At 35.6% G+C, this 23536-nt stretch overlaps 1 protein-coding gene across 1 annotated transcript in view; it reads left to right on the top strand.

Moving 5' to 3' along the window:
* LOC150102869 (uncharacterized) overlaps positions 1-23536 on the top strand; it is an 80582-nt gene that overhangs the window by 36035 nt on the left and 21011 nt on the right. The window contains exon 3 of the mRNA XM_090397960.1: positions 16866-17115. Within this exon, the coding sequence (XP_090254086.1) occupies positions 16866-17115 (250 nt within the window). The remainder of the gene's footprint in view (positions 1-16865; positions 17116-23536) is intronic.

Genomic DNA, 23536 nt, shown 5'->3' with positions numbered 1-23536 from the left:
TAGTCACTTTCCATGTATCCAAGATATTTTTATGTTTTTCTAGTTAAAAGTACTTCTTCCTTTCAAGAGTCTCCGCTAACTCTACCCTTTCCAGTTACAGTTTCAATATTTCACATCTTAATCTTCCAATATTGAAAATCCTCATCTAGTCTTAGGATCCCATTGTAATCTTCATACATTATTTTACTGAAATACATAGAATAGAGGTATACAAATTCTAGTTTCCACACTACATTCACAAGGAGAAATCCTACTAGATAACAAAGAATTGTTTTCATTGTAGCAAACTATAAGAAGAGAAATAGGATTGAAAGCACTAATTAGATAGGAATTTCCTTATTAAGAATCGCTGACAAAGAGAAGAAGCAGCTAAGAAAAATCACGGAAAATAAAGAATATGCCAATTTCTAGCCAAGTGGCTGTCACCTGTGGCAATACAAGGGTGCCAACTGGGAGGATCTCTGTGACTTCTATTCCTCCTTCCCATGGTCCGACTACTGTTTCAGTTCTTCTGATCCAAACACCTGCTGAGACTGAATAACAGAAATCATCCTCACAGGAATGAAGGCTTTCATTCCTTATTCCACTCCAAATTCTCAGCCACCATCCAAGCCTTAGTTCTCCAAAAGTGTGGCATTGCTGTAATAGAAAAAACCTCTGCCTACCACCAATGGCTAAAGATCAAAAAACTCCAGCTGCCCACTCCACGTATATTGCAGCTCGCAACAGTTGCAAAAGAATCATCACCAAGTCCAAGTCAGACTTTGAAAGGGCCAAATGCTGCAAACTCGTCTCCTGCCCAAATAGGAGTCGCTTCTGGTTCCTTGCCAAGGCTATTGGACTCAACTTCTGCCCACCCAGGTTTCCATCACTCAAACATCTCGATGGTACTATAGTTACCTCACCTAAAAACAAGACCAACTTACCAATAAACTATAGGTTGATCAACCAACCTCTCATGTATGGGTTCAACATAAAAAAAAAAAAAAAAATTCCTGAATTGATGACCTGGGCATAGTTCTGGCCACTAAGAATGGCTCCCTTCATATCTCCCATAGTCTTCTGACAAAAGAAATCCGAAGAATCCTTAAACAACCTGAACACAAACAAAGCATCTGGTCCCTGTGGTATCTCAGCTATTGTGCTAAAAAAATTGTGCCCCAGAACTAACACCTATCCTGTATCGCCTCTTCAGTCTCTCCTATTCAACTGGCATCTATCCTACAACATGGAAATAGGTCCACATCCAACCCATCCCAAAGAAGGGTGATAAAAGTCAACCAACTAACCACCGTCCAATTACTCTCACTTCTGTTATCTCTAAAATTATGGAGAAGGTCATTAACAACCAACTCTTGAACCACCTAGAGACATACCAATTAATCAATGACCAGCGGTATGGATTCTGCCACTCAAATCTACAGCTTGATCTTGCTTTCACCACCCACCTCTGGACTCAGGCCATGGAGAAATTTGGAGAAACTCGCATGTTGCCCTTGACATTTCAAAGGCATTTGATCAGGTTTGGCACAGGGGCCTACTTAAACTGCCATCCTATGGTCTGCCTTCCTCACTTTGCAACTGGATCACCAACTTTCTCACTAGCCATTCCTTGTCATGGTGAGTATACGCACACCTGTGCATACACGTTCTCATAGTGTTTTATCATAGCTGCTACATGGTTGCATGTTTAAAAGGATTCTGTTGTAAGACTCATTTTTATTTTCTTTTGTTTTGTATTCACACTTCTATTGTTTGTGATACATAAAAAAAATAGTTGTGATAAATAAATAATTATTTCACTGCTTTATAAATATCTTTTATACAAAAAAAAAAAAAATCAATGCCTTGATCAACTACTTACGTCAGAAGTATTTTACTAACGTTATCAAGTCATTGTTCTAAAAGCACCTTTACATTAGTAAAGAGATGGGCTTCGTGAGCAAACATCTTGATTACACCTGTCATGGTTGGAACAATAATGAGAGTAAGCATGCATATATCATTCTGTATGCATCTTTTTTGATAATACGTTGGAAAACTTAAATGAGCACTATGTGTATTTCTCTTTTAATTGCTGTCATCCAAAAATGGAAAGCAGATGTTAGATTTGACCTGAAAAGTAAATTTTAATTTACAAAGACCATTGATTTTGGTTAAGAATTCAGTCCATTCACTACTGAAGCAAACATTTCACCAAATGGTATCTGATAGATAGAGATTAATGCAGTTTACAAGTTGCTCTTCAATGTGGTTAAAAAAAAAATCATTGATCCATAGACCCTTAATAGAAATGGTTGCTCAATTTATTCCAGCTTTGGGTGGCTGTTACTCTCAATATTCTGTATATCTCTCAGTTCTTTTTTCTCTACTTCTGTAGACCTTAATGGTTATCATCAGTCAGGCCATGTAGCACATGCTTGCAAATGAAAGTGCATGCCTTTCATTATATCTTCTTACTGTTCTTACTTCTGTACATACTGGTTTTCTGATATGTACCCTCAAATGGTATACAAAAAAAACCAGTACTACATAATTAAGTTTAATAATAATCTTCTATCAGTTATTTTCCTCCAAATTATTATTATTATTCGTGACACTTCCCAGGAGTCCGAAGACTCATCGTGGGAGGACACCCACTATACAACTGTCTGAATGAACTTGAATAATGTCAAGTTCTTTTTATAAGTTTTTTTTATACCTGAAAAAGACATGTCAAAGTTCCAAGAGAAATGCTGTTCAAAACGCTGCAGTTATACGGTGTAAATAGGATAGTCTATATTTGAATTATAAGTCAGCAGTTAGAACTAATGGAGGTAAAAGATGGTTTCGTGTTAAATCAGATGTGAGAAGGATGTACATTATCCCACTGTTATTCATTATCTATATGGATTACATTATGAAGGAAAGTGGTATTAACCACTCAAAATTGGATATGTTAATCTCAGCTAGACTCTCTGACTGAACTGAACAACTGTTATAATAAATCTGATATGAAAATCGTGGTAAGACTTATACGTTGGTTAGACATAACTGGTAATTAATTTACGGAATTAAAAATGCATATAAAGTAAATTAATTAAAGATAACTTTAATGAATCACTTCTATATTTCGACAATGTCGAAGATGACAATGTGACATTGTCGAAATATAGAAGTGATTCATTAAAGTTATCTTTAATTAATTTACTTTATATGCGTTGTTAATTCCGTAAATTAATTACCAGTTATGATATGAAAATCAGCAATAAAAAGTCAGTGACAATGAAAATAGACAGATGCATTGAAAACATCAACTGCATCCTGAATGGAGAACCTATAGAGCAAGTAAAACATTTCAGCCATTTAGGCACAATATTTAGTGAAGATGGCAAATTAAATTTAGGAATAAACAGCAGAATTAGCAAAGCTGATATGGTAGGAAGTCAATTGAATAAATGTATATGAATAAGAGAGAAATAGTCAAAACACTAAACTAATTGTATACAAGACAGTGTTCAAACCAATTTTAACTTATTGGTCTGAGAGTTGAGTTAGAAATAAAGCATTTGATCCAAGACTGGAGACCACAAATATAAAAATTCTGAAAAAAGATTAGGGGCATGAACAGATGGCATTGCTGGAATTATCGTATTAAAAACAGTCATGTTAAGATAGAACTTGACATTGCTAGCATTCAGGAATGTGTGAGCAGAGCTAATCTCATGTGGTATGGTCACTTGAACAGAAAGCAACAGGAAAGGTTAGCTAAACAAGTGTGATTTGCTAGACTGGCAGGAAAAAAGACCCAGACTTTAGCTGAATTGATATAGTAAGAAGTGCCTTAGAAGACAGAAGTATAAGATCTGATAATGTTTGAGTCTTGACAGAAAAACATATTGATTTGGAGAAAAATTGTTAATCAGGAGGTTAGTACAAATAAAAAAAAGTTGCATCATTGCATTGTTATTATTTATTGCATCTCCATGGAGTCCGGAGACTCATTGTGGAAAACCCAACTCAACCATCATACACACAAATCCTATCATATCTCTTCTTTAATCCATTCACCATCAGGGAACTTGCAACCAATTCTGGCACTCCATTCCACTCACTCACCACTCAAAAAATCTGGTCTGCACACCTATATTAACCACGCTTTTACACAACTTCCACATATGGCCCCTAGTTCTTTGATTATTTGTCATATATTGAAAATATTAAAGGGATTTAATATTAAACCCTTTTAATATCTTGAAAGTTTCTATCATGTCCCCTCTTTTCCACCTATCAATTAAACTTTGCAACCCATAAACCTTCAACCTATACTCATAGGGAGTATTCCACAGATGAGGGTATAGGGAGTATTCCTGTCACCATCTTGGTCATTCGTCTCTGCATCTTTTCGACACCACCTCTTGGTCCTCAAGAAACCCAGGTGACGAAATCTGTGCACAGTAGTCGATGTGCAAAGATGTGGCCGAATCATAGCCTTATAAAGAGAGATAATTACTTCCTTATCTTTACTTGTTAGTGCGTTTTTCAACATCCAAGTAATTCGTTGCTTACCAACTTTTGCAATATGCTCTCTGAACTTTTAACTCTTTGTCCACCATTATCCCCAAGTCCCTAGCCTGAACAATTTCCTGCAAACCAATACCATCAATATGATACACCATATTGCAACTTTTTCCATCCAAAGTACATAACTTTACATTTTGCAACATTAAATTGATAAACATTAACCTTTGCCCAGAGTGCCAATTTATTTAAATCATCCTACAGGATATCTACATCATCTTTATCAACCAATGCCCTCCCCAGTTTTGCATCATCAGCAAACAACTGAATATCCCCTCTTAAATCTTTCTCTATGTCGGTATATAAATTAAAGAGTAGTGGCCCTGGTACTGAACCCTGAGGTACTCCACTAGTCACCATCATTCTCCTAGTCTACACTCCACCATGTATTACTCTGATATCTGTCTATCAGCCATCCCCCTATCCATGCTACTATCCTCATGTCCATTCTCATCCTCTCCAGTTTTTGTAATAGTTTTCTATGTAGTATTTTGTCATAAGCCTTGGTAAAGTCGAGCAGTATTATGGTGTAGCCATTACATTTATCCAGTTCTGCTGTAACTTTATTATAAAAGTGAATCAGTTACTAAGACGGAACCTACCTTTTACAAAACCATTCTGCCCACTATAGAGTATTGCATAACTATCCGCCTACTGTTGTATTTTACCTTTCACCAACTTTTCCAATACTTTAACAACCATTCTTGATATATTAATTGGTCTGTAGTTTACTACCTCTGTCTAGGAGCTGCCTTTATGCAGTGGTACTATCTTACCCTCTTCCACTCCCTTGGAACCTTGACAGAGTAGAGACTTAGATTGAACAACTTCGTCAGAGGCAATGCCAGGTCTCTTGCACATTCACATTGTAAATAGGCTGATATGCCATTTAGTCCCACTGCTGTGCTCACATTCTTAATTTTTAATATGCTGAATACCTCCTATTCATCGACTTCAATGTTGATATGCATCTCTGTAAATTTAGCAACTGTTAAATCGCCACCTGAATGATACACCTTTGCAAAATGATCACTCAGCAACTGAACTATTTCTTTTGGTTCAGTCATCTTCTTACCATAAGCATTGTTTAAAGTTCTTCTACTAGTCATTTTTCCTCTTACTTACTACATAATTAAAAAAAACTGTTTTAGGTTTACTTTAGCCTGTTTGACTAATTCTCTCTCATAGTCTGATTTGGTCCTTACCATGCTCGTCACCCTTGCTTGCACTTTGTACTGCTCATGAGTATGCTGACCTCTTTTTTTCCTTTATATTTCCTCAACAATGTTTTCTTTTTTCTCATCTCTTGCTTTATATCCCTACTCATCCACTTAATTCCAACTTGGTTTATCTTCCTGATCTTGGGTATGCAGTCTGATACTGCTACCTTCAAACAGTCTCTGACCACTTGCCACGCACTACTGACATTCTTTCCTTGTAGCTTCTCAAGCCATGGCACTGTTCCAAGATTACTCCTGAGTATCTCATAATCACCGGCCTTATAAATGAACATGAATCCCTTCTTGACAGAGAATTCCACATGTTTAGCAACTTCTCAGAACAAGACTGCATGGTTACTTTCCCCAATCGGAGGTAGTGTCTACACCTCCGAATCAGAAAATTAAAATTATCAAAGAAATGTGTTGATTGATTTGCAATTCTAATTTATTGCATAGAAAATAATTATTACCAAATATGAATTAGCATCATCTAATTCTATGTACTTTGTAGATTATATAACCATGCCAACACATAAAAATGTAATATAAATTATAAGAAAACTGTTATTTGAAAACGTTCACAAAATTAGAATAATTTTTCACGAAATGCACAAAAATTAGTCAAAGGTTAACAACATGATAATTAGTACTTTGTTGCATCTCCTTAGCTTTTATGACTTCATAAATGGCTGGGCATATTATTTACTAGTGGTTCATTTTTTTTTTTTTTTTTTTTTTTTTTTTTTTATCAAAACATGCTCATATGAACTGGAGACTAGAAACACATTCATTTTTGTCTTTTGGACAATTTCTTGAAGATGTTTCTTCATAATTCCTCACAAATTCTCAATGGGGGTTTAAATGTAGTAAGTTTGCCAGCCAAGGAATTACATTGATTTGCCTTTCTTTGAGTCATCTAGTAGTGACAAGAAGCTGAATCCTACCAAAAAAGAAAATCACCATCACATAAATCTTTCGATGCTGGTAACATAAAGTGCTCAAGAATTTCATGGTACACTTTGGAATTGACTCTTTTGTACATAATACACAGCCTACCTGGACCCATGACCGGCATTACCATTTAGGCAAACTAGGCAACCGTCTAGAGCGCAAGCTACGAATGGGTGCAAAACTTCGAGCTATGCTTTATTCGTACTTTACAAATATCAAAATTAAATAGTGATATATGATTTAGGTATCGATTCTTTTTCCTTATCCCTCACACATCACAGTATTTTACTATTTAACTCTTGGTTCTTTGTTGTTCCTTATCTAAATGATTTGAATTTACTGCTATTTATAATTCAGTTAAGATAAATATTTTAAAACTTGCTTCTACACTAAGTTTAAAGGAAATGGTAGAGAATTTTGCAAAATTGAAGGCAAGAAAAATTAAAATTTGATTTTCATATATTATACATATTGTATATTACTTTGTATATTATTAATAAAACATTCCAAAAGAATTTTTATTTTTTATATATTTAAAATTTCATTTTAAAAAATATCCAACTTGTGAAATAAGGAGTGCACTTGTTAACTTTGCCTAGTGCACAAAATAACCTGGTATCGACAGTGCCTGGACCCATGGTCACCAAACGTTCCATGCATTCTTTATCAAATGCTTCTTGCTAAAGATGCTAAACACCATCATATTCTAGCTGTCTTTTGCTTGGAAGTCGTAAGCGGCTTCATCTTAGGCACACGTGACTGAAAACCCAATTTGTGAAGTCGTCTCAACGTCGTAGATTTAGGCACATTCATACCTAGCTCTTTCCATCTCCTGTGAAAATACCTTACACTTCAGAAGCAGTTTTTCTTCACAATATTCTTCAATCTCCTCTGATCTCTTGATGCCTTTCAATCGCTATTGCAGCAATTATTTTGAAAACTCGTTATTAGAATACTGTCTCAATACTCAACTTGTTTGAGAACATTTCAATTCCTTAGCTATAAACTGTTGAGTTTGGCCTTCTTTGTGTAGACACTGTACAAAACTTCTCACCTTCTGATGCATCACTTGTTCAACCCATGTTTAGCAAATGATTAACTGAAATCCACATGCAAACAATTCCTCACACATGAATCAGTACCGCAACTACTGAAATATATGCTATTTCTGCGCCCTCCTCAAAACCGATCGAAAAAATTTCGAATATTCTAATACAGTAAAACCCTGAAGTTGCACAGTAGGTGGGACCAACAAAAAGCGTGCAAGTCGAGGTCGCGTAACTCGGGGTATAATTTTGCATGTAATTTATATATACAAACATATGTAATTGGGACCAAAGGTTTACAAAACCACCTATATTATTTAAGAAATATAATCATAATTGTAGTTTTTCGTACATAAAAAAAAGAAAGTTATTTCGATGTCAATGGTTTCATAAAATCTAATAGATTCGTTTGACGGCATAATGTCTTTTTCTTGTCACGCAAAATTTCTTCATAGCAAGCTAATGATTTTTTTATTCCTTGCCTTGTGGCTACAATTAGAATCTATGTCCTCCAAAATCTGTAAACCTTTCTTTTATGATTGTTCTTACTGTGGATTCCTGTAGATCGAACTTCTTCACAAATTTTCATTCTGCCTTCAAAATCCTTAATAATATTGAGTTTTGTTTCCAAAGTCAATGTTTTTCTTTTCTTGCTAGCAGTAGAAGAATCTGACTTGCTTCTTTTGGATGACATTATTATTTTTTATGTGATAAAATTTTTATCAAGAACATAACATTAAACAATCGCAAGGTTTGTAGACTATAAAAATCATGTATGAATGGAGACCGCACAAATCACTTCAGTGCTTGTTCACAGCATGTGCGACACTGGCAAATGCGACCGGCGCCTGAAAGATAAGACTAGTGGTGAGGCGTGAAGCAGGACGTGAATACGTGCATATAAGAAACCGCGTAACTCCGTATTCGCGTAAGTCGGGGTAGGACTGTATTTTGAACAACGTTAAAAGTTATTCTAATTTTGTGAATGTTTGCAAATAAGTTTTTTCTTATAATTTATATTACATGTTTTTATGTTTACGTGTTATATAACGGGTGGCCATATGCAGCTTGCATCCACGTGTCGCACAGCTCTCCACACTCTACCAGGAAAAAATAAACAAAAAGAAAAGAGGAGACAACAAAAAAGAGGAATGAAATAAAAAAAGAGAGAAGAGAGAGAGAGAAAAACAGGGTTAATAAAAATTACTGCAATAAAAGGGTTTAACGCGAAACACATTAAATGAAATTTACTTTGAACAATTAGAATAATTTTAAAGTCAAAACATTTTAGTTACTTATTTACTAGTAGAGGCCTTCCTTGTATCCATTTTCTTAGTAAGCTCCTTAAAATTAGGCATGTAATTAGTCAAAGCAGTTCTTACAAGCTTGTTCAAATGTTTATCATTCAAAACAGATCTATATTTAGATTTAATAAATTTAAGAGTCGAATATAGCGCTTCACAGGAGCACGTGGTCCCAAAAATGGAGATCAGTTTTCTGGCATATTGCTCAAGTGTTGGATACCTTTGGTCTGGAAACTTGCTTCCAAAATTCAATGGAACATCCACATTGCTTCACTAACTTCAGTCCTTCGTCCTCTTGAAGCTCCATTTCTGCAGCTGCGACATCCTTCACAATTGGTTTTGAAATAGGACAACTGTACTCAAGCACGTTCGTGAGGAAAGGATTTTTCCCAAAAAAAAGCAAATGTTGGCTTAAGCTCTCGAAGGTCGCAAAATCTATTGTTGAGTTCTTCAGCCAGCCTGGTGAATTTATCAGTATTTTCTTCAGCAGATGAAGTGATTGAAAGTTTGATTTTCCAAGTCTCTCTGGAAAAGTTGCAGTTTGCTTTGGAAGCTTAGCACTGTCTGTGTGAGATCGGTTATTAGTTTTTCTTTCCCCTGAAGTGAAATGATTAATATCTTTTACTTTGACACTGGAATTGTTCTTTCAAAGTTGAAAGTTTAGTTTGCCTCAAATCAGAGCCAAGAGGAAATTCTTTAATAAAATTACTGTGATGCATGTCATAATGATGCTAGATTGCTGGCTTTGAATTGTATAAGTGTTATTTGGCATAATTATTACTGTACCCATGCTCATTTATCAGAGGGGTGGCCATGCACATGCTAGATTTCATCCTCCCTGATATCTCTAGGGAGGATGAAATATCCCTAGTTTTGCACTACCATATCTAACTAAACAACACTTTTTCCAAACATCTAACTCCAAAACCATTCAAATGCAGTCTGCCAGGCATATAGAAGTCCTCCATTAAATTCTTGTGAATGTAATTAGTTCTGTCCTATTATACTGAGGCAACAGACTCACAGTCTTTACTTTCTTGTTCTTTATTTTCACTTCCATTAACAACTGTTTCATATCTTCTCTCATTGCATATTTCTCACCTTTCAAATCATTTGTGCCAGCCAATACAAACAGCTCATTTGCATGCCCATAGCAAGATTTGAATCTGCAGCCTTTTGGCTGGAGAGCGGATGCAGATATTCTAACCACTTGGCCAATCAAACCGGTGTGTGTTTGTTTGTTTGTGTGCATGCGTGTGTTAAGACTGGGTTATGCATGTTTGTATTTTTCTGGAACCTCTAATCACACATCCTCCTAATAATCTGTATTTCTCAGCTTACAGAAAACCTAATTTTTTAATAAAACTTCCACACATCAAAGGTAGGCGAAGTTGTACTAATCTGGAAACCCTGCTGTAAAGATCAAACATGGAACATTTTCAGGCCTCCACTAATATATTGTCATTATTACTCCTCCTGACTTTTTCAGTTATTCTGAATTTTGAGTTTTCTTTTAACCTTAAATGTCTTCAGTCTAACTTTCTTATAATGAACACTTTTCCTTGGAGATTTTAATGTTCTTTATTTTACTGCACCGACTTGCAAGGAGACTTGCTGTTGATGCTCCACAGATTGTTCAGATGTCTCCAAGTATACCAGATAATTCTCAACATTCCATACCAGATAATTCTCAACATTTCTTACAAATAACCTTTCTAAATATTATTATTATTAAGAGAGACCTCCAGAGAGTCTGGGACTCATCGAGGGAGGCGACATACTACACACGTCAGCTGTCATACTTATTCTTGAATTCATTCACACTGCTTGCACTCACAACATCCAATGGCAATCCATTCCAATCATGTACCACCATATGAGAGAAAAATCTAGCCCTTACCCCCTTCTTAGCCATTCATTCTCAGTTTCCAAGGATGTCCTCTTGTCCTTTCCCTACCCTCCATAATTTGAAAAATTCCATCCACTGAAATCCTGCATGACCCTTTCAGAAGTTTGTAAGTCTCAATCATACCACCCCTCTTTCTCCTGTTTGCTAGTGTCTGCAGTCTACAAATTCTCAATCTGTCTTCATAATCAGTAATCCACAATCCTGATGTAATTTTTAATACACTCCTTTGCACACTCTCCCTTATATCAGAATCAAAACAGAGACCAGACCTGTGCACAACAGTCCAGGTGAGGTCTTATCAAGGCCTTGTAAAGAGGCAAAATGACATCCTTATCTTTACATGTGAACATTCGTTTCAGCATTGCAGTTATCTTTACAGTTGTATTTGCAATCTTTGCTACATGACCCCTGAACTTCAGTTTCTTGTAGCATAATCCCATTGATATAATGCAACATTGGATATCTAATCATGCCAAAGTGAATGACTACATTTACTGACATTGAACTGGCATCCATTTTTTCATGTCCACAATTCCAGCCTATTCAAATCATTCTGCAAGTACCACATATCAGCAGCATTCCTGATTACCCTACCTATCTGTGCATCATCAGCAAATAGCTGTAAGTCACTTGTTAAATCCTTCCCAATATCATTAATGCACAGATTGAATAACAGTGGACCAAGCACTGATCTTTGTGGTACACCACTGGGTCCCTTAAATCTTGCAGACTCGCATCTCCCCCATATACCACTTTTTGATATCTGTCAATCAGCCATCCTCTGTCCACGTTGACAGCCACTTACAAAAACACGATTGTTTTCTGATGCCTATACAATCAACAGCTACAGCATGCCTGCTCAGGCATCGCCTGGATAAACAAGGCCTGCGATACAAATCGAGCGATCGGGGTTGGATCGAAAAGTGGGATACTGAAACTAACAGAACTGTTATCAGTAGGAACGTGGAATGTGCGGACACTCTGGATGTCAGGAAAATTAGAACTACTTCGTGAGGAAATGAAGAGATATCAGTGGGATATACTAGGATTGGCAGAGATGAGATGGACATCATCTGGAGAGATCAATGGATGTGAAGTAATATGGTCAGGACATGACACCATGCACGAAGCAGGAGTTGGCTTCCTTCTTAGCAAAAGAGCTCAAGAGTCACTGTTAGGCTACAAACCAGTTAATGAACGAATCATAGTAGCAAGATTTCAGGCAAAGCCATTCAACATATCAATAGTCCAGATATATGCACCCACATCTGACAGCACAGATGAGGATATTGACTTATTCTACAAAGATCTGACAGAGATAATAGAAACAATAACAAAGCAAGATGTGCTAATTATTGAAGGAGATTGGAATGCCAAAGTTGGAATAGATAATGATGGTTGAGAAAGAGTCATGGGAAAATGTGGTTTCGGAGAAAGAAATGAACGAGGTGAAAAATTGTTAGAATTTGCTGTGGATCACGAGATGATCTGTAACACAAGATTCCAACAAAAGGAGTGTAGAAAATGGACGTGGCAATCAAATGATGGGAAAACCAAAAACATGATTGATATGATTAAAAGAAGATGGATAACATCAGTACAGCAATGTCGAACTTTTCAAGGAGCGGATATAGACTCGGACCATAGTTTAGTGATTGCAAACATCAAGATGAAATTAAAAAAGAAATATAAACCCCAACATCAGAATAGAAGAGATACAGCACGAATAAGTGAAGCAGAAATAGGAAGAAGGTACAGAACAGTGTTAGAAGAGAAACTTAAAAGTGTGGAGAAAGAAAAAAACTCAAATTTAAGAGTTAAAAGAGTAATGAAGGCGATAGAAGATGCAGTTGAAGAAACAGTACCAGAAGAAGAGAAGATCAAGAAGAAATGGATTACACAAGAAACACTGAAGTTAGTACAGGAGAAAAGAATGTTGAAGATAAGAAGGGATACATCAGAACAAATAGAAGAGCAATATAGAAGAAAGTGTAATGAGGTGAAAAAAGCAGTCAGAATGGATAAGATGAAATAGTTAGAAGCCCGATGAAACAATATAGAACAGTACTATGGAGAGCATAAAACAAGGGAGGTATACAAAATGATCAGAACCATTAATAGAAAGTGGCAACCAAAACAGACCCCAATTAAAGATGAAAAAGGCAATGTATTGATGAATAAAGAAAAAATTGTACAGCGGTGGACAAGATAATGTAGTGAGTTATATGAAGAAAAACTAGATTTAGATAGCGTTGGGAAACTGACTGAAGAATTGAAGCAGATATCACCACCAGGTAATGAGCATGATATGGACATTTTAAGAGGAGAGGTAGAAAAAGCAATAGGACGGCTAAAACACAAGAGTCCTGGTAACGATAACATTACTGGAGAAATGATTAAATATGGTGGTGAAAGTATGGTTATAGAAATGCACCAACTATGTAATATGGTATGAAATGAAGGGAAAATGCCAGAGGAGTCAGTGAAATCTATATTAGTAACATTATACAAGAAAGGAAATAAGCTAGAATGTAAAAATTATAGAACAATTGCCTTGATAAGTCACCTTGGTAAAGTGATGATGATCATATTGACAGAAAGATTGAGAACACAATTGGAAGCATACTTTGCAGACGAGCAAGCAGGATTTGGGAAGGATAGAAATACAATTCAACAGATTTTGACAATGAGGTTAATAGCAGAGAAAGCTAGGAGAAAAAACAAAAACATATATACTTGCTTTGTTGATTTTCAGAAAGCATTTGACAGTATTGACCAGAAAGTGACATTAGCAGTTCTGGAATCCTGTGGAATTGATAAAAAAAACTAATAGCTATATTAAAAGATGTTTATCAGAATGCAGTTGCAGCAGTTAGAATAGGTGATGATTTGGGGAAATGGTTTAAAACAAGACAGGGAGACCCAATATCACCAAGCATTTTCATCGCACATTTAGAAAGAGCAATGGATAAAATGAAAGAAGATGCCAAAGGAGTATCTGTACACGGAATGAGAATTAACAATATGAGATTTGCAGATGACATTGTTATTATTGAAGAAGACGAAAGAGAACTACAAAAAAACACTGAAACTGTTAAATGAGGAAGGGAAGAGATTTGGACTTGTTATGAACTTTGAAAAAACAAAGACAATGGTATTTGGTGAGAAGAACATGAAACAAAAGATACAAGTGGATGAAAGTGATATAGAAAATGTAGAACAATTCACATATTTGGGAAGTAAACTGACATATGACTTGGACTGTAAAAAAGAAATAAAGATCAGGATTGCAAAGGGAGAACAAATCTGAAGGCCATGGATAACATCTGGAAAAGTAAAGTGATCAGTCTGCAAACAAACTAGGAGTATTGGAAACGTGCATCTTCAGCGGTGTACTGTATGGATCTGAAACGTGGGTAATAAATAAGGAATCAAGAAAAAGAATTTTGGCATTTGAAAGAACTTGTTACAGGAAGATTCTAAGAATAGGATGGGTACAGAAAATCACCAATGAAGAGCTCTATCAGAAGATACAACCAAAACAGAATCAAATGCAGATGATTATAAAACAGAAGCTGCAATTATTTGGACACATCTGTAGAATGAGTGAGGACTGGAAGATAAAGACATTTATGTTTGGTATTTTGGATGGTTTAAACAGAAGAGGTAGACCATACAGAAAATGGATAGACGATATGAAAGACTGGTGTGGAATGGGTGTACAAAAACTGCGACACTGTGCACTGGACAAAGAAAGGTGGAAGAAGATAGTGAAACAGGCATCAGACATCAACAGGCAGTGAGCCCATGGTTCGTGATGATGATGAATCAGCCATTCTCTGTCAACCTAGGACACTCCTTTCCCATATGCCTGGGGAAGGAGTGTCCTAGGTTCGATTCCCGTCGATGACGTGAGGAGCTTAAGGATCTTCCTCGGCCATAGCCAAGTTAGCCGGTCTTGGGCATGAACAGCAGGGTTTTTCCCCCCCAGTTTATCTGGAGTTTTTCATCCTGCAAGCAGGCAAACCGACCCCGTGAACACACACACACACACACACACACACACACACACGGATACAGTCAGGAATACTTAAGACAATCCCTCCAGCCATAGTTCTGAATTGTCAGCTATGCCGGTCCCGAGCCCGGATAACAATAGGGGGGAATGAGATGGTATCATGCCTCTCTGTAAAGGGGCTCACGGCCGTTGAATCACCATACAAAATGAATGAATGAACCATCCTCTTATCCATACTAATATTCTATAATCCAAACCCATATTCTCCAATTTGCGCGACAGTCTGCCATACTGTATTCTGTCAAGAGCCTTAGAAAAATCCAAAAGTATCACAGTGTATCCATTCCCCTTGTCTAACGGTGGTAACATTGTTATAAAATGTGAGCAAGTTGCTAAAACGTGACCTTCCCTTAGTAAACCCATGCTCATTGCAAAGTAGAGAGTCACTCGATCCTTTTTTGAATGCAAGCCCTAACCAATTTTTCCATAATCTTCGCCACCACTTCTGAGATACTAATTGGTCGATAGTTAGATAAATTGGTTTTTGCACCACCCTTGTGCAATGGAATTACCATACATTCTTTCTATTCCTGCGGAATCTTACCTGTTCTGAGACTCATATTAAACAGCCTGGTTAAAGGAATAGCCAGTTCAGGTGAACTCTCTTTTAACATGCATGCTGATATCCCATCAGTCCCTATTAAGTTTTTAAATTATTTTATAAATTTACATGTCTTGAGATGAATTTCATTACCCAGTGTGTGGCCATTACCTTATTCATTGGAGACAGAGAGGGCTCAAGATTTATTGACTCTTTTCCTGCCCATGGAAGTAATATGCATTAAGCTTACTGCCTTTCATGGATGGGATTCGCATTTAAAAAAAAATGTTATATTAATATAGTAGCTGCCGTAGCGCAATTGGAAGAATAGTTGAACATTGTGCCCTTCGATTGGTAAAGACCTGGGTTCGATTCTTGTCATGATGAGGAGAATCCTTATATATGGGCTTTTTCATTTGAAGGTGAGTTAGCCAATCTCATATGGTGGTAGCAGGGTTTTTTTCTCCCGGAAATTTGGATTTTTCATCCCATGTGCAGACAAATCGGCCTTCAGAACACACGCAATTTACAGACCAAAAAAAAAAAAAAATTATTGTTGTGATGGGCGATAGATGGTGTTGATGGTAGTTGTGTCATAATTGGAGAATTAAGTAGTAGTGGAGAGGATGAGATATATTTAGCGAAGTAGAGTAGTGTGCCTGCCCATGATTGAGTCCTTGGACTTCTTGGAGGAGGTGTCATGTAATAATAATAACCTGCATTGCTGATATAAAAGCATTAGATGATACTGAAAACTTCCCATCCAGCTGATGATGTATGTTCTAATTAATTTTAGTAGTATGTTGGTATATTTGAGTCAAGTAGAACTAATCCTTTGTAGCTGGACTGACATTTTACGTAACATCGAGTTTTCTACTCAGTGTTATGGCATCTCAAAAGAAAATGCTGAATTGCACATAAATTTTGTGGTATGATTAATGGCAGAAACTCAATAAATGTTTTGTTTTGAAGCAAACTCTTGAATCACATAATATTAAAAAAAAATTAAATCGAAGGATTCTGTTTCAAAATAAGGAAATCATAAATTCTTAAGGTTTTAAAAACATCTTCACCTGTAATAAATATTCCACTCAGTAATCTCTCTATCTATCCCTTGAAACTGACCTTTCAATTATCTGAATAGTAAATAGATATTCCACTGCAGCAGGTTAATTGAGAGATTATTTAGTAATGGATTATTTCTTATTTTTATTATGGGTGATTATTAATAATTTCCTCTATCCTCTTCCTCACAGTTTTGCAAGCATTAGAGAAACCCAGCAAGGAAAGCAAGAAGAACGGTTACCATTCTTCTCCATGATATTGCCACCTTGGGTTGAATCTCGTTATCCAGAGTTAATGCATAATCTTCGTAACAATGCTGACAAATTAACCACCCCTTTTGACATCTACTCCACCCTAATGACCATACTGGATACACACATACCATTGATGGGAAACGTTAATAGTCGTAGTAATAGCTTGTTTTCACTGATACCAGATCAGGTAAGTGGGTACTGTGCCATTTCCCATGTTATTGTATTATTAAAAGATTATCAGTTTTGTAAAATGTACAGCATATAAACAGTGCTATCAAATATGACAGATTGATTATAAATAAACTCATATTAAATTTTGAGCCATATCTATCGTAATTTTATATTAATGGATTTTATCTGTTTATGCCATCACCTTTGGATAATTGTCATGGAAAACTTAAGAAACTCGAACAATTCTGAATGACATTTGATCAGATATTTCACACTTCCCAACATAACATCTTTAGCAGACTAATTAACTAGCACCTGCCTAAGTACAATGCTGACATGAATGAATCAATGCATGCCACTGATTCATTTTTATTCTCAGTCTTTTTATACTCTACTTTCTGATGCCTAGTCAGCTATCCTCTTATTTGCTTCACCAAGTTTTTTTTTCCACACCTATCTGCTCCAGTTTGTTTTGTTTAGATGCCTTTGCAACATCTAACAGAGCATATGGTGTGCATTTTCTTTATTCTACCCGTACAGTCTTGAATTTGGGCACCAATCATTTTCTCAAAGACCTTAACCACCACTCCAGAAATGCTGACCTATAATTGCTACTTCTGTTTTGAAACTTTACTTTTAAATGGAACTGTTTTTTTTTTCTTTCCAATACCTCAATCAAAAGTATTGTCAGCTCTCTCTTTTTTCTGCTGCTGTTTACCTTCCTGTCATCTGCATCAACTTAAGCGTCCTTCCATAGTCATTTTTATTTACTTGCTATACAGTGAAAGAACTCTAGGATCTGCTTTAACCTTGACTAATTTCGTCTCATAGCCTGGCTTTACCCTCATTAACAGACAAAGTGCTCACAACTGACAATGGCATTCCATTCATTCACCATTCTTCAAGCAAAAAATCTAGTCCTCGCACCCTTGCTAACTACACTCTTACTCAATTTCCAGGGATGACCACATGTCTTCCCTCCCCCCCAAGCCAAGTTCTGAAACATTTCCCCTATATCTCTACTATGCTGTATACAGTCCTATAAAACCCTTTAAGTAATTAAATGTTTCTAACATATCCCCCTTCTCTCACCTGTCAACCAACTTCGGCAATCCACACACCCTCAATCTATCCTCATAGGGAACATTCCACACACCACTCACCATCTTGGTTGTTTGCCTCTGAATAATCTCCACTATTTCCTCATCTCCAAGAAACCTAGGAGACCAGACCAGAGCACAGTAACCCAGATGTAGATGTATCAAGGTCTTATAAACAGGAATAACAGCTTCTCTCTACTTGTGTGTTCTTCAGTAGTCAAGCAACCTTATGAGCAACTTCAGCAGTCTCCAACCACTACTAAATCCCTAACTTACTTCCTCTCTTTCCTGGAGTACAGTTTCATCAATGCAGTACACAACTTGTAGTCTATTTATCCCAAAATGCATAACTTTACATTTCTCCACATTCAACTGAACACATTATCTTTTGCCCATACTGACAGCCTATTTAACCATCTCTCTGTGTACAGGGGTGTGATTACACTCCATGCATTTTCAGTGCAAAATGTAAAGAAAAAACTTTGACTGTGTAAGTATTTGTGAAATTTTATTGATTTTTAAGAAGATAGGTATAAAAAAATTAAAAAATTTAATTAAAATATTAAAATTAAAAAGTTTTGTATCAATAATAAAAAAAAATATTAAGGTGGATCATCAGAATCGGTGTGAATAATTTCACCATCATGAATTTCAGTGTTCATGCATTTATCTCAAATATTTTTTCTATGATTTTAATTTATTTAAACTTTTTAAAATAAATTTTTAAATAATATAAAATTTGGAATTTATAACCGTGTTAAAAACACTTTTTTATTATCCCGACGTTTCGATCTTCATATCAAGATCATCATCTGGAGCATACATAAATATACAAGAAAAGCTGAGTTACATTATTAACTGTAAGCTAGAGAAACAATGATTTGATCACATGTTATTCTATTGGCATGACCTCTAGTGAAAAAAATTATAAATTACATCAAGCTAAATTCTATTTATGATGACAGAATTAAACATTCTTTCTTACAGATGGTTTTCTTTCAGAAACAATGATGTCCTATTTTTAGTATTACAATTGTTATTTAAGATACTGGATTTTCTATAGTCCTGTTTATAGTTGTTCTTAGTGAGGAAGGTTCCGTGGGTCGAATATATGCCTTCCATATGTTTGGGATTTTAAGACCATCATTATTGTTCATATTGGGGTGATTGATAATGATCTCACAGGCTTAATTAAATTTCCGTTCATACCATGTTTTAGCGTGATGTAGACAGCTAGTGCTTTTCCAGACAATTCTGTGTAAGGTATTCAGGACATGATCCGAAAGACTAGCTTCACCATAATTATTATATTTAATTTGTCGTTTATGTTCTTTTTGTCTGATAGGAATTGTGCGTCCTGTTCTTCCTATATATGGTATGTTGCAAGTACAATAAATACGGTATACTCCAGGTTGGGCTAGTGGAGGGAGTGGGTCTTTGGATAAGTTGAGTAAACTTTTTAATTTTGCAGGAGGTTTAAAGGTGGCTTTGAGGTTGTATTTTTCTAGTGCTCTGTTTATTTTGTCTGATGTTCCTTTAATGTAGGGAATGGTTATAGTTTTACTGTAGTCTGGTTTGTTTTTTATTGAGATTTTGTAGAGAATTCTGTTAATAGTGTTTTGGCTGTATCCGTTTTTTTTGGAAAGCATTGCTGATAATTTTAAATTCGTCTTTCAGTGCCTGTTCACTGGAACAGATCGTCTGAGCCCTGTTTTTTAGAGTGTTGATGACACCTAGTTTTTGTGTTGGGTGGTGGTAGGATTTTATGTGTATATACTGTCCCGTATGTGTCTGTTTCTGGTAAACAGTGAAGGAAAGATTACCAGAGGGAAGACATGACAAGTGTATCTAAAAACAGAAGTGTGTTATGTTTTTCAATCTCAATTGTGAACTGTATGCGTTTGTGTTGTTTGTTTAGGTGGCTAAGGAATGTGTCTAATGTCTGGCAGCCATGGGACCAGATCACGAAAACATCGTCAACATATCTAAGCCAGACTTTGGGTTTTAAAGGGGAGGAACCTAAAGCAAGTTGCTCAAAATGTTCCATGTAAAAGTTAGCAATAGGGAAGGATAATGGCGAGCCCATGGCTGTGCCTTCTTTTTGTAGGTAGAAGTGTTTTTTAAAACGGTGTAGTGACAGCAATATCACTCCTAATTGTATCAGGCTAAAGAGAAAATTCACCTCAACGAAGGCGCAGTGAATATAACACCGCATGGAAAAAGCACTACTCAGAGAGCAGATCCAAGCTATAACCATTCCCTACATTAAAGGAACATCAGACAAAATAAACAGAGCACTAGAAAAATACAACCTCAAAGCCACCTTTAAACCTCCTGCAAAATTAAAAAGTGTACTCAACTTATCCAAAGACCCACTCCCTCCACTAGCCCAACCTGGAGTATACCATATTTATTGTACTTGCAACATACCATATATAGGAAGAACAGGACGCACAATTCCTATCAGACAAAAAGAACATAAACGACACATTAAATATAATAATTATGGTGAAGCTGGCCTTTTGGATCATGTCCTGAATACCTTACACAGAATTGTCTGGAAAAGCACTAGCTGTCTACATCACACTAAAACATGGTATGAATGGAAATTTAAGGAAGCCTGTGAGATCATTATCAGCCACCCCAATGTGAACAATAATGATGGTCTTAAAATCCCAAACATATAGAAGGCATATATTTGACCCACGGAACCTTCCTCACTAAGAACAACTATAAACAGGACTATAGAAAATCCAGTATCTTAAATAACAGTTGTAATACTAAAAATAGGACATCATTGTTTCTGAAAGAAAACCATCTGTAAGAAAGAATGTTTAATCCTGTCATCATAAATAGAATTTAGCTTGATGTAATTTATAAATATTTTTTTTTCACTAGAGGTCATGCCAGTAGAATAACATGCGATCAAATCGTTGTTTTTCTAGCTTACAGTTAATAATATAACTCAGCTTGTCTTGTATATTTATGTATGCTCCAGATGATGATCTTGATATGAAGATCGAAACGTCGGGATAATAAAAAAGTTTCTTAACACGGTTGTAAATTCCAAAAAATTTTTAAATGAATGCTGATCACTGTGTAATAACACTAAAAGAAAGGATTTTTGCTATGATTTTTACACGCTGCATTTTGATAAATATATCAGCTCAAGTTGGTCTTGATGTTACTAGACCGAGGGCACAGGTAGCATCTGTTTTGAGACCTTGAAACAGTCCATTGCGGAGCATAGATTTTGAGTTAGTATTGCTCTGGCAATTCCTTCTCTTTCTTGAAATACCTGAAAGTCAAGAACTTTATGTGCATCAGGAGGAACATTAGTCCTTCTTCTGTTCATTTTTGAGTTTCTATTCAGATACGCAACAACATTTTGCAGGATATTTTCAGCATAAGAACCAGCAGCTGAAGCATCCACAGCAGCTATAGATTCCATATTTGCTTCTTCTTCTCTTAATTTTTCATCTAATTGTGGTATATATATTCTTCAGCAACATCATCAGAAGCTGAGAAACGCCATCAAAAATATTGTTTTCTAATTTCACATCTGAATCATCATCATCGCTTGGCATATCTGATCAAGCAACTGATGACACTTCCTCTAAAAGATCTCTCAACTCAGAACTGATATGACATCTTTTCTTCCTGTCATAATTATCTAAAATATCCACAGAAAAAAAAATCTATGAAAACTACAACAAAAAAGTAAACATATCACAGAACAAACTTACAAACTCAGTAGCAATAAGTAGTAGTAAAATTCTGATGTACACTACAGTGTACACCAGTAAGCTGAACAAAAAATGACTAAAAACGAAGAAAAATATACATGCTCATACAAGAATTATACGTACTGTATATGTCGGCATATAAGATGACTCTGAAATACTACAGAAAATCTCTCGAAATCATGGGTTATACAGTGAGAAATTATACAGTGAGTATAAAAAGGGAAGCTTAATTTCTTGAATGAACATTTAGGTAGTTACAATACATCGTTATATAAGAAAATAGGCAGTGTTTATAAACAAATCAGATTAATTTTTTGTTACATAAATTTATTTAAAATATTACAATAGATGTAAGTCTTAAAAAAACAAATAATAATTATTAACCTCAATTTTCATGTTAATTTTCATTCGAATACAAATTCTGCAATGTGATTTTCCAGGCTGCTGCCATTGAGTGAATTCCCGTTCTCATCGCACATTTTTTCTTTGGCACATTTTTAAAAATATCTTCTTTCTTCCTCCATTCTCTTATCATCTTCTCATTTATGTCAAACTTTCTTGCAGCAGCACAGTTATTAGTTTGCTTTGCCATTTCAATTAGTCTTATTTTAAATCGAGCTTCATACTTTCTTCGTTTTGTTGCTGGTTCCATGATTTTAAATAACAATTTTAATAATCCTAAAATTTAAAAAAAAAATGCAAAATTAATATTTAATTAAAATTGGGGCTAATCACTTTTAATTAGGGTAATTTGCATAAATAATCTCAATTTATTATTTATGCTATGCAAAAAAATAATGGATATGCATAGATATAAAACTAACAGATATAACAATACCAAACGTCGCATTAATACAAGAAAGAAGAAATTGGGGGGTCATCTTATACACTGACATAAGCTTAAAACCTGAAAATAGCCTAAAATTTAGGCCTCGTCTTATATGCCAACATATACGGTAGTTCCAAAGCAAATATGGTAACAAAGCAAAAAATATATATTTCAGGCAACAGGAAGGTAAATACAAAACAAACTATGAAAAAATACTAAAGCAGCTGCTTACAAAAACTGGTGTTTGTATGGAGAATATCAGGGTGCATATGCACCCCTGTACATAATTAAGTGCCCAGGTGCCTTTGAAGCCTTACTACTACATTAAAATTCACCGATTTCAATGACATTTTTTTCGAATTGTGTGTGAAACATATCATAGATAGCATTCCTAAAAAGCCGAATGGAAAATTTCCAAAGTTTTCGGCAACTTTTTATTTAGTATGGGATGTGTTTGCACCCCTGTACACAGAGAGAAGGTTAAAACATCCTGTAAGCTCTCCACTTCATCTCGATTACTGTTACTTCATCTAATTTTGTATCATCAGCAAACAACTGAATATTTCCTTTCAGATTATTTAATATATCATTAAAAAACACAAACAGTAGTGGTCCTATCATTGAACCTTGTGGAACATCGCCTGTTTTCTCCTGGATTCTACTCCTCTATATACCACTTTATTGATATCCCTCCAGCAGCCACCCTTTTACCTATATAACCAGTGTCATATCCATCCCCATATCTGCAATGAGTCTTTTGAC

Source organism: Typopeltis vanoorti, chromosome 9 (assembly GCF_054136105.1).
Source record: "Typopeltis vanoorti isolate ZY-2024b chromosome 9, IOZ_Tvanoo_1.0, whole genome shotgun sequence".
Classification (NCBI taxonomy): domain Eukaryota; kingdom Metazoa; phylum Arthropoda; class Arachnida; order Uropygi; family Thelyphonidae; genus Typopeltis; species Typopeltis vanoorti.
The sequence above is the reverse complement of the archived record's forward strand: the minus strand, read 5'-3'. Positions and strand labels throughout refer to the sequence as shown.